Raw genomic sequence first — 11,724 nt, 5'->3', positions numbered from 1 at the left:
AGCTGTCATCGAGCGCTGGCACCGGCCGAGGCCGGGCCGCCGGCGTCTCCTGAGGGCGCTGAGCCGGCGCTGCCGCCCGATCCCGCCCCCCCCAGTGTTTCCGTTGTTTCCCCTCCCCCCCCCCGGCACAGCGCAGTGGTGCGGCCCGGCCCGGCGGCGGCTGCGGCCCCGCCCGGCGGAAGTGACGCCAGGCGGAGGCCGGTGCTTCCGGCGTGCAGGCAGTGGCGGCCCGGCAGGAGGAGCCCGGGGCGCCGCTCCCTGCCTCCCCCGCCCGTCGCGCCCGGTAAGTGCGGGGCGCTGGGCCGCGCTGCGGGGGGCGCCGGCGGTGGGGGGCTCCCGCTGGGGCAGCCGTGGGGGGAAACCGGGGGCTCCCGGTGAGCGCCGCCGCCGCCTGCCGGGCCCCTGTCCCTCAGCGGGAGGCGGCGGTGGGGGCCCGGGGCGGGGCGAGCCCGGCGTGAGGGACGCGGTGCCGCTTCTCTGTAGCTTCTGCCGGGTTTAGCGCCCGGAGCTCCGCCCCGGAGCCGGTGCCGAGGTCGGGCCGCCGCAGGCCGTGGGCTCTCAGGCCGGCTCGCCCGAGTGGGGCTCCCTCCTCGCCCCGCCGCCGCTCGGGCTCTTCCCCCGCAGCTCCCTTCTCTCCCCCGGTTCTCTTGGGCTTCCCTCCTGCGAGCGTGCAGCGCTCTGGCTGGGCGGGACACGTACAGGGTTAAGTCTTGCACCCATGCCTAAAGAAATGGACCCGAGGTAATTTAAATCAGCTGGGTCCCTCTCTGCCCAAGCCCAGAGTTACCGTGCAACGCAGGCTTGTGTAGCTACGCGTGAAATAACTCGTTAAAAGTGATGCTAGAGTAGAAAAGGACAGGAGGGAAATGGCTTGGATGAGTTGGGAAGGACAAGGCAGTCGTGATAGTCTGAACAAAGGCTGGGAAGTGGGAGGAGAGCATGCAGATTCACGGGGGATGTGTGATATGGCTGCAAGGAGGTCTCTGCAGAGTCATCTGTGGTGAAAAGGATGGGGGATGTTGTTCTAGTTTCTCACTCTTGGGATGAAAAAATCCTAACTAAAAACTCAGCGGAGAAGGAAACGGCAAGGTATGCATGCTGCGTGTGCGAAGAAGCCACTGAGGGTGATCCACGGATTACAGGTTTGAGTGACACAGGCAAAGGTGCGATTGATATTGATAGCAAGCGTGTGGAGCTGGGGTCGTAGATGGTTGCAGAGAAAAGAGAGAGTGTCAGCCCATTTAAAGTCTACCTGGATAAGTAGTTCAGGAGGCAGATTTGAGTTGCACTTTCTCTGTTTTGGAGTTATCAATAAAGAGGTGAAAGAAGAAAAAGCCATCTCAAATGGCTGTGAAATATCAACAGGAAAAGAAGAGGAGTGTCCTCCAAAAGACTTGGAGAAATCCCACCAAGAAATACATATCTTGAGGTAGCGGGACAAGAGATGAGGTGGGATTGCGTCATTTACCATGTCTGATGGTAGCGAGGTCAGAGAGAGACTGATGGTGGCACACTTGAAGGCATTTTGTTTCAAATGACCTTGTTAAGAAGAATTGTGCTGTGGAGCAGGAGTCAGCAAGAGGGCAGCTCCGTTGGAGTGGCAGAGCGTAGGGGTGGGTGTGTTTACGAGCTCCTGCAAGGGGGCTGGAGGAAGGGAGGGGATTAAATTGTATCAGTCTTAGTGAAGACGAGGGAGTAGCTTGGATGAAGGTGGTAAAGAAGGACCTCATCCTCCCTTGGGTAGGAAAGCCATCTAAATATGGTTTAAAATTTTATAATCTGAGTCTGGGGATTATGGTAATTATTTAGTCTAAGTACTGTTTGGTTTTTTGACTCTCTTTTTTGAGCGTAACATCTTTATTGTCTTAAAAACTAGTGTTATCAAGTATTAGCTGTGCCTTGTCTTAGTTTGTATTCAGAGAGCTCGTCATTGGGTCATGAGGGCGTTAGGCTGAGCACTAGGTGAGGCGAGTTCTGTTCCTCATTTTCCTAGTACCCTGCTTTGCTTTGTCCACAGAGCTTGTGCCTTAGTCCTCCTCTCTCTCCGCGCATGTCCGCCTGACGTTCAGTTATGCTGGAAGTGAGCTCTTTCCGAGAATGTTGTGACAGGAGTCACAAAAGTCATCCAGTCTGCAGACTGTTTTCTGCTTGATGTATCCCATTTGCCCGTGCAAACTGTTCCTCTGTTTGTTCAAATAAGTACGTTAGTGGCACAGAGAAACGGCTCTGCCCTCTTCTGAGCCCCCTCCCCAGCGACTGGCAGGTAACTGCTGAGGTACCAGGTAGGCCCATTATTCTACTTAGATACCTAAAAACATCTCATTGCTTGGGCAGGACCTGCTACGTGTTGAGATAGCAAATGGACCCAGTGTTTTGGGGTGGTTTTTTCTGTCTCTAGAGTGTGGGATGATCTGAGTGAGTTTGAGAAGTTTCCTGACTGCTGAAACTTGCTCAGGCTTTGTGATGCTCTGAGGTTGGCTGAACAAGGCTGTTGCACACGAGGCTATTGATATCTCTGTAGGAGTGCTCACAGTGGTTTTAGATTCTCAAATAAGTTATTCCTTTAACATAAGGTTTAACAGGTAAAGATCCATTACTTCTTTTATGCAAGAGGTCAGTGTCGATACAGATTAAGCCCAGAACTGAATCATTAACTCTAAGCAGGGTAGAGGGAGGGAGGGACAATATAGGTTTGCCTTGTGTCTGTCAAATCAGATTTCACATCTGTCTCCTTGCAATATGGAGAGACGGTGCCTCGGCTCCGCTGAAGTTCTATGGGAAGCAGTGCTATAAAATATTTGTGTGCTACTTATGTCGTGAATAGCTAAGAAATCAAGAGGCAAACAAAAGGAATGGAGACCAGAATTCAGGGGATAATATAATTAGCTCCTAGCCTTCATCCTCTCTCGCTGGAGGTTTGTATCTGCCGAAATCACTGCAGCCCCTCAAATTAATTGTGCATCACATCTCTTCCTGGCTATTCTGTGCTGTCTGGACAGGTTATTGGAAACAGAAAACAAAGGGATTGAGGAAGAATAATGAAAATTTATGATTGAGATTTCCTGTGCTTTAAAGTCAGGATTCTCAAAGCTTGATTATAGTTTTCCCAGCAGCTACAAATTGTGATACTGTGGGGAGATCTTTGAGTAACAGAGCTAACAACATAGTAATGCAAAATCCAAACGTGTAAGAACCCCAATACGTGCTGCTTGTGGAAAATATAGCTTTGATTTTATGTATATATTTTTATATGTAAAATTTGGTTGCAGCATTGTTTTAAGTCTTCTGTATTTAATATGTTCTCTGTTGAAACTAAATTTGGTTAAATGGAAATTTGTGACTAAATACGAGATGACCATAATTCAAGGTTGATACATGCTCTACTGCTGAACCTCTTAGAACTCAAATTCATGCGGTTTAGTTACACAAGCAGAAGGTTTGTAGTTCAGATAAGTCAAATACATGAATTTTCCAATACCAGTGACAATCTAAAAAAAAAAAAGTTGGCTGTTCTGATTCTTCTTGAATAGCAGCTGTCAACACTTAAGCATAAATTTCTACATTCAGAAGGTAATAAGTGTATATTGAGAAGGTAATAAATAAAATGAGAGAATTAATTTTATTTCCCCCCTCAGACGTAAGGCCCAAGCCACATCACATCCAATAGAACCTACTTAAAGGGATTAACTAATTTCACCATTTCTTTTGAGATGGTATTGAAGACTGTTAGATCAGGCGTATGTGAAAGATCTGTTTGCACGTCTTATTTTCCAAAGTCCCACTTAATGGCTATGGTTCTGAAGCAGTATGGACTTGTACACGGTATCACAGGTTGCCTTTCTAGTTGCTGTGGTCATAGCTAAGGGGTTTGTGTTTTTTCCTGTTGGTGAAACGGATATGATGCTTTTCTGCAGCACTTCAGGCTGTTGGTAAAAACTTAACGTCATAAATTTAGTTGTACCTCTGAAAAGATCTGTAGTGAAGGTTATGCAGCCACTTGCCAAGTGTCAAAAGCCTCGGGGCCTGCACTGGGGACTAGGATGCAACGTAATAAGCCAGTCTCTGAGGTTTTAGACCTCGTCTGTAAGAGCAGCCTTGGCTTTGCAAGTGCAAGAGTTGCGGTGGATCCAAGCCAGGGACCTGCACAGCAGACTCTTCTGTAGCTGGGCCGTTGGGTCGGTCCGTTCCTGGCTGTTTGATCACCTGTATGATGTTGACATGGCCTCTCTTACAATTTCTTAGGCAATAGAAAAAATTGTTTTTCCCCCCTTAGGAGACAGAGCTCAGATGAAATCAAAAGAACGATAAAGTTTGGAGAAGAAAAAGAAGCTGCAATTGCTTTCCTGGTCTGCAGTTTGACAGGGCATTAAGATGTCCGTGGACATGAACAGCCAGGGCTCTGACAGCAATGAAGAGGATTATGACCCTAATTGCGAGGAGGAGGAAGAGGATGAGGATCCTGGGGATATTGAGGATTATTATGATGGGGTAGCTAACGACGTGGAGCAGCAGGGAGCAGATGCCTTTGATCCAGAGGAATATCAGTTCACCTGCCTGACTTATAAGGAGTCGGAGAGCACTCTGAATGAACACATGGCCAGCTTGGCTGCCACGTTAAAGGTGAGGAAAGGTTTCTGCATTAACACAGGTGTAAAACGAGTCTGTGATTGAAAAGGAAATGCTGAACATACAGTTTGACATAAAAGCTGTGGCGATATTACTGTTATGGGGGATTGGAGGAATATTACTGAAGGTTCCTGGTTCAAAACTGACTCAAAGATTTACAATTGCTGCAAACTGGTTCCGGGGCCTGAAAAATCTTCCTTACTGAATGTTGATTCTTACAATTTTTTTTATTTTTTTTTTTACAGAGCTGAGCTTCATGACCAAAATTCCCGAGTTATAACTCTTTGCGTTGTGTTAATAAGGAAGATTTTTGCATTAATTGTATTGCATTAATACAATGCAAAGAGGATGTATAGAAAAGAAACAAACCAAATCATAAATGGTGCAGATTGATTGGTACATCTGTGTTTGAGAAGATAACTGACAGATAGGAAGACATGCTAAAACTCTGTAATTCTGACAAAAACACCTTTCTGTGTTGGTTCTGAGAGAATAATCATAGACTTTCAAAGACAGATCAGCTGTCGTGCCAGGTATTAACCGTACTGTTGCAGTGACAGCAATTAAAGTACAATGAACTTGCCAGCTCTTGTAGTGACTAATTCATCACAGAAGGGTGACACTCTGAGTCAGCTCCATGGTATTGTGCTCAATATGACTTTTGCGAAGTTTTCTCTTTGTGCAACTGATTACTGTAGTGCAGACTAGTAATAAGAGGAGGTTCCCTCTCTGCCTGGTCAGAGGAAAGCAGAGTTTTCTAAGCTCTAGATGTTGACACTGGGTTGAAATTACTGATGCATCTACTTTGTAACAGGTCTCCTAGTGCTTGTCTCTGGAACAACGCCTGAAAGCAGGACAGGTGGCTGCAGCATATAAAAAAACATGTTGGATAAGTTTTGATTGCTATTCATTTGGTCTGAATTGAACCTAATTTAAAAAAATGAGAGGGATCTCTTGATCCTTATTTGTACATCGGAGTGTCCTATAGAAATAGTGTAACCATAAAGCCTGAGGACTATAAAGCCCGTAAACAATAGGCTCTAAAGTGCACCCATACTTCTTGCTGCATCTCTAGCTGATTTTGCTGTCTAGTGTGGTTGTTCCCAGCATTCACCACCTCCGAAAATGAAGTTTTACTCTTTCTTCACTCAAACTCGTGTCTGCGATTTCTTCAAAATGTGCAGTTCAAGGTCTGAATGCCTGCTGTTCCCTACAGATTGTAAGAAAAGGGAGGCAAAAGAAAAGAACAAGTGAGAATAGTTGGTCAGGACTCTTGATCCAGCTGCCAGTTGCTCTTGGTTCTTAGTGATTAAGTAAAGATTTAGAACGGCTTTTTTGCTCCTTACTGTTTGCCATCAAATGGAGCACCCTTCAAAAAGGTGACCCCTGCCATATTGTTCTCTTGAATTAAATTAACAAAAGCAATACTTTATTTAGTCTTTAAAATCAGGCTTCCAAAGTTAAAATAAGTTTTCCAAGAATTCTGAAGGTCTCCTTGAGCAAATATTATAGTTGACCAGATAATACCAACCTGCTGGCTCGAATCTGGCCCCAAATATGACCCAAGGAGAGAACATTTTAGATTCCTTTTATATCAAGAATATGCCTGTGTATTTGCTTAAAAATGAAGTGCTACACATTTTGGTTTGTGCATGAGAAGATAAAAATAAATCTGGGTAGAAACCTGAAAAACTGCGATCTTGTAAGCCACACGCTAAGTCTTTAGCTCTTGAGGTGCCACATTAACACCCTGTTCACTAGCAACGGTGGTGCAAGAATTGCACTTTTCTTGGAAATCTGTTGTGTATCTGCAGCATGTGCGGTTTTTTTCCTGGCATCCTTTCTTACAATACTTCAGCAACCCTGTTTCTTCCTTCCTCTCTCTTCCCGCAAGGAAACTTGTCATTTTGTTAGTTTTCTGAGACAAAATGGAGTGGAACGAATTTGCGTTGAATTAACAAGCATAGAGAAGAAGGAAATTGAATAGAACATGTTGAACTATTTGTTGCCATTATTTTCCATTGACTTAATGGATATGAATAAACAGGGACAGACTTTTGTAAGAACTGTGTTAACTTCTTTCCTCTAATTTGCTTGAGCTCTGAAAACATTTTTTTTTTCTTTTGAAGACTACCTTTCAGAATGTCTTGGGGTTTTTTGGATAGTGATGATTGTTTGGAGCACGCTAGTTCCTTTTGTTGATTTCATCTCCTTTCCCTTGTGATAGGTCATGGTTATGTAGTGCTTTTCAGCATTAACTCATATTTAAGGCAGAGTGGTTGCCCCTGACAGGGAAAGATGAAGGTAAATTAAAGACTGGCTTCAGGAGGTACAATGAAGACAATGCCTTACATAGTTTCTGAGCCATTTTGTATCACAAGAAATGAATATACTAATACTATTCCCTAAAGCAAAGAAAAAATGAATGCAATAAATGGGCTCAAAGCCATGTTTGAATGTTCTGCCACTGTATATTGTCATTAGGTGATTCACTTTCTGAAGGTTAAATTTGGAGGGGTGTGTATTGAGCGTGGTTTTTCTCTGCGACATATTCTCTACACACTTTTAAGACCAGAAACAGGTATTCAGAGCTTTAGGTCTTCATACTTGCAATCTGTACTGTTACTAGCTAATAACAAGTTAAATAGTATTTCATTTGCTCTGCTCATTAACCCTCAGCATTTTTTTAAACTGTGTTATTCAGCTATTTCAGGCTGATTGTTGAATTCCTGTTTTCTTAAAGGCGTCGAGTTAAAGGGTGATATTCCTTGGAATCCCTCTTGGCTGCCTTTTTTGATTCCTCGTGAGTTACAGCTGACCTTGCTCTCACTCCTACTGAAGCTAAACAGACAACTGAACAGACCTTGTGTGGGCTGGCTAACTTCAGGTCAGGTGTGAGCACCCTGCAGATGTTTAAAAGTTTGAATTCAACATCAAAAAAAGACAGCCTCTTCAACAAAACGTTTGTTTATCTAAGCCAGGTATAGACAAAAATTGGTTAAAATCTTAAGTCTGATAAAAACATGAAACCCAGTGTGTAGGTAGATGTATGGCCTTGTATCTCTTACTGTCGTAGCAAACTTTTACCTTGAATTCTTCTGACTTCCTTTTTATCAAGTGGGGAATTCTGAATAGAAAAATTAGTACGAACAAGGTAGCAGTAGGTACGACCAGCTGTGCTGTGTGTCAGGCCTGCGACTACAATAGCGGTTATCCCAGAACCGTCCTGATGCTAGAAGGACTTCGTAAGTGGTACTCTGGAAGTTTCTTCTCATTTTGGTTTTAGTAAGAACTGTGAATAGATCCTTGCTTTCCAGGAAAAAGAAGAGGAAGTGTTTGGTCCTTGGTTAGTGCTGTTAATCTGGAGGTCTGTTTGTGGAGGATTCAGTTAATACCCTGACTAAAATTAGGACAGGCAATCTCTGTTGAAACATGCCAGAAGAAAATCTCAAACTAATGTTATCCAAAACTGTGATTCTCTGACCAAAAGGCCTGTGATTTGAAGCAGATCATTTTTAATTCCTCAAAACGTCACTTGACCAACAGTCAACGCTTGTTAAAGACTACACTTTTAAAAGCAGAAGGGCATCTATTGCCTGCAGACCCACAAAGGAATTTACAACAGTTCTTTTAAAGTAGATATAATTATAAAATCCAGTACCTTTCAAAAATAATGATTTAAAACGGTGTAGTAATAAGTTTGTTTTCAAGATAACTGTCAAATCATCATTGAGCGATTGTGGGTCCTGGAGTGGCAGTATCGGTACATGCACACAAACACTATGATACTCAATAGTTGTACAAACAAAGTTGACCCTGTCACTGGCAAGCAATTAAGTGTGCCATGATGTCATATTGGTTTTGTTGGTGAGTGACACTTCCTGGCTCAGTGGAGGGTCTCCGTCCAAGCGTGGCATATCTGTGATGTTCCAAATCACAGGCAGTACTTTCTCTGTTTCAGCGATGAGATGGATCTTGCTAGTTTTTACCAAATTCTTTAAACAGGTGATCTAAACCACCAGATAAAACAATTGTAATTACAATTTATGAAAAAACGTTACCTTGCCTTTAGGTCTTTTTAGAAGCTGATTATCATTCGTGAGGAAGCTAAGATATTTCTGCACGTACAAGGTAACAAGGAAAGGTAGTCGTGTTGTTTTACGGGCAGTTGATACTGATGTAGTCTTTCCACTAAAACCAAAGGAATCGTAAAACTGAAGAAATTCTAATTTTCAGCTCACTAATATGAGTAATCTGCTAATATTTACCAGACAGCAAAAAGCTTACTTCCCTTGCCCCTTGAAATGTGTTGTTTTAGCCCTGTCCTGTGAAGAATAAGTAGATGCCAGAAGTATTCGATGTCATGACATAGTACGGAATGTACTAATCCATGTTATCAGTGCTGATCTTTCAGAGATAAACCAGTTTTTCATATATTCCTCCTCACCTTATTGATGTCATGCCTTTTAATGTGACCAAATTAGTATTTGCTCATAAAAACACAGCCCTCTGAAGCTGTTCCACACACTCAAATTGCGCTGACACACAACAGTTAGTTTGTAGAGCGGCTTGGCGAATGCTGGCAGCGGTCCTTTTCAAATACCATCTTTAGCAGATCCAGTCATGTGCGCGGAGACTGGCAGCCTGTTTGAGCAGCTCTACCCGAAGGAGCTGGCGCTCACAGAATGCCTGTTCGACGCGATCGCAAAAAAATCCGTAAAGAGCCAGATGTCAAGGCACTGGCGTGCGTGCTTCCCTGTATCGCTGCGCAAGCCGCGGCCGAGTATGCGGCACGGGGTGCTTATCTGAACAAACCTGCGGTGTTGCATAGTCATCCTTTTTGATGCCGTAATGACTTCACGAAACTTGTATGCAACATAAAATGGCAGTCATAAAAGACAAGCTGTGTGCCTAAGTACCTCAAGTACGGGAGAGGTGTTAAAGCCCCTTGAAATATTAAAATGCATGTACATAAGAACAGAGTTGGAAAAATTTGTATTGAAAGTTAGTGTTCCTAAGAACCAACATTGGTAAATATTTGTATATATTAGTAAACAGCTAGTAAATATTTAAATATCATTCATTATAAATGGTAGACCTTGATAGACAATTTTGACTTCTCCACAGAACCCCTACGGTGCTGGTTGGCAACGATAACGCTATTTCAAAGTACCTGTAAACCCTAGATAAGTCAGGACGTGCAGGTTTATATCTGTACCGTGTTCTGTGTTTTAATATCGAGCCAACATTATGCGGGGCATCCAGTCTGAAGTCGTAACCCTTAGGAGCACATGCGTTTGGGATGTACCTTTGTCCTTTGCCTGCTTTTTGTTCCCAAACAGAAAGATCCTGCAAGTTCTGCTATACGAAAGCTGTGTTGTTGCCTATCAGATTCACGATGCCTGTATGTTAATAGTATGTTAAACATCAAGGGGACATGAATATGTTCATAACTGTCTTCAGTGTGTGTTTTATTCTGGCTCCTAAAGGTTGTTTTTGTTTTGTTTTTAAAGTAGAGTAAGTTTTCCTAGACTTCTGGTCAGCAAGATAAGAGAGCAGGCCTGGGGAGCCCAGACCTTGCAACCTTGTGACAACATCATGAAGTCATTTGAGGAGAGAAATTAGTTTTGTTCCTTGTTGCCCAGGCCTGCTGAAATTCTCAACTTGATTGGAAAAACGAGCCACAAATGTGGAGGGTGATTATAGCCCACACGTTTCTTTGATTCATGCCTTAAGTGTATCTTGCAGCCAGTATGACTCTGCAGCGAGCAAAAAAAATCTGTTCACAGCTGTTGATGAGTGTGATCTTGGTGGGAGGTAAAGGCAAGACATGAGTCATTAAAAATGCCGCAACAATCTTTCAGTAACTGTTTCATGTTGCAAGCTTACAGCTGGACAACATGATCACAGGAGGCATGAAACAGCTGAAGCGCATTGCCAAATTTGTGTGCCTGCCTCTTAAGGATGGCACAGCAAAAATGAGCTACGTTGCGTACTGTGAAATACTGTTTTACAAAGCACATGTTCCTCCTCTTCATCTTTTTATAACAAAAGAAAAATGCCCTTAGAAGCTGGGACTGTCAAGTAAAGGACTGTTATTTGGGACCGAAGAGGGATTACTCACTGCAAAGTTACCGAAGCCCTGCGCTCTGCCCGTGCGTGCTGCTGTGGCTGTGTGCACGCACCAGTGCTTCCCAGTTTGAGTTGGTTGCCCTGTGTCCTGAGCCACCGGTCACGACGGTGTGAATTCAGGTTATTACCTGCCCTCGCGTCCTCCCCGTACATCCTTCGTGTCAACCAGAAAGAATTGCCCGCTCCTCCTGGGTTTTGCTGGGAAAGCACCAGGGCAGGGGCTGAGCTGAGTGCAGCGGTGTTGCTGGGGGGTTTGGCAGCGTGCGGGGAACGCAGTGCAGCGCGCACTGGGCACCGATGTGCTCAGTCACTGCGTTACTTTGGAAAGAATAACTCCAGTGAGTACAGCTGAGGAGTCTCGTGTCAATCTTCCATCCGTGTGCCGTCTTACAGCTTTCTTGCTGCATTTCTTTCGCTCTAAATCTTTCAAAGAAGAAATCTCATAGCTATTTTGTAATAATGCCTTATGGCATACCATCTTGCTTAAGTCTTTTTTTTTTTTTTTTTTTTGTCTTTTTAATTTATTTCTGAATCTCCTCAGGAAGAATAACCTAACAGCTTGAGAAATACGTATGTTGAGATTTCCTAGCTGAGTCCTACTGATCCTGTTTGTTGGCAGCTGCAGCTGAAATTGTTGCTGTCCTGTGTAGGAGAGCAGATGGATTAAAGCAATGTGTAAGCACGGAGAAGGAGTTAGAATTTAACCCGAGATCCCCTTTCTTCAGTATGTGGCCAACTAGGTTGTGCACTGACGGCTTCACGAACCGTGTGTATAACACTGGCAGTATTTGTCATTCCCAAACTGCACTCTGCCTCCTAAATATTCTTCTAATCTTGTGGACTGACACCAGGTCTCCGCATGCCAGAGGGTGAGTGACGGGGTACAGATTAAAACCCTGTGATGAAGCAGAGCTCGTGTAGTGCTGTTTGTCAAGACCTTTCCATGGCGTCGAGACTGCAGCTACA

At 44.1% G+C, this 11,724-nt stretch overlaps 1 protein-coding gene across 5 annotated transcripts in view; it reads left to right on the top strand.

The window, feature by feature from the left end:
* The first annotated feature begins 135 nt into the window (after positions 1 to 135).
* ARIH2 (ariadne RBR E3 ubiquitin protein ligase 2) overlaps positions 136 to 11,724 on the top strand; it is a 32,698-nt gene continuing 21,109 nt past the window's right edge. Inside the window, exons 1-3 of one of the 5 annotated variants that reach the window (XM_087745305.1) lie at positions 198 to 283; positions 2,018 to 2,282; positions 4,274 to 4,620. In XM_087745305.1, the coding sequence (XP_087601431.1) occupies positions 4,372 to 4,620 (249 nt within the window). In that variant the 5' untranslated portion in view covers positions 198 to 283; positions 2,018 to 2,282; positions 4,274 to 4,371. Of the gene's footprint in view, positions 284 to 716; positions 742 to 1,677; positions 1,741 to 2,017; positions 2,283 to 4,273; positions 4,621 to 11,724 lie in introns of those variants that run through there. The other 4 variants (XM_087745304.1, XM_087745307.1, XM_087745306.1 and 1 more) reach the window with 4 other exon arrangements.

This window comes from Nipponia nippon, unplaced genomic scaffold (assembly GCF_047370975.1).
Source record: "Nipponia nippon isolate SJK-2023a ecotype South Korea unplaced genomic scaffold, ASM4737097v1 scaffold_9, whole genome shotgun sequence".
NCBI classification, from domain to species: domain Eukaryota; kingdom Metazoa; phylum Chordata; class Aves; order Pelecaniformes; family Threskiornithidae; genus Nipponia; species Nipponia nippon.
Note: the sequence above shows the minus strand (reverse complement) of the source record. Positions and strands in the feature narration are given on the sequence as shown.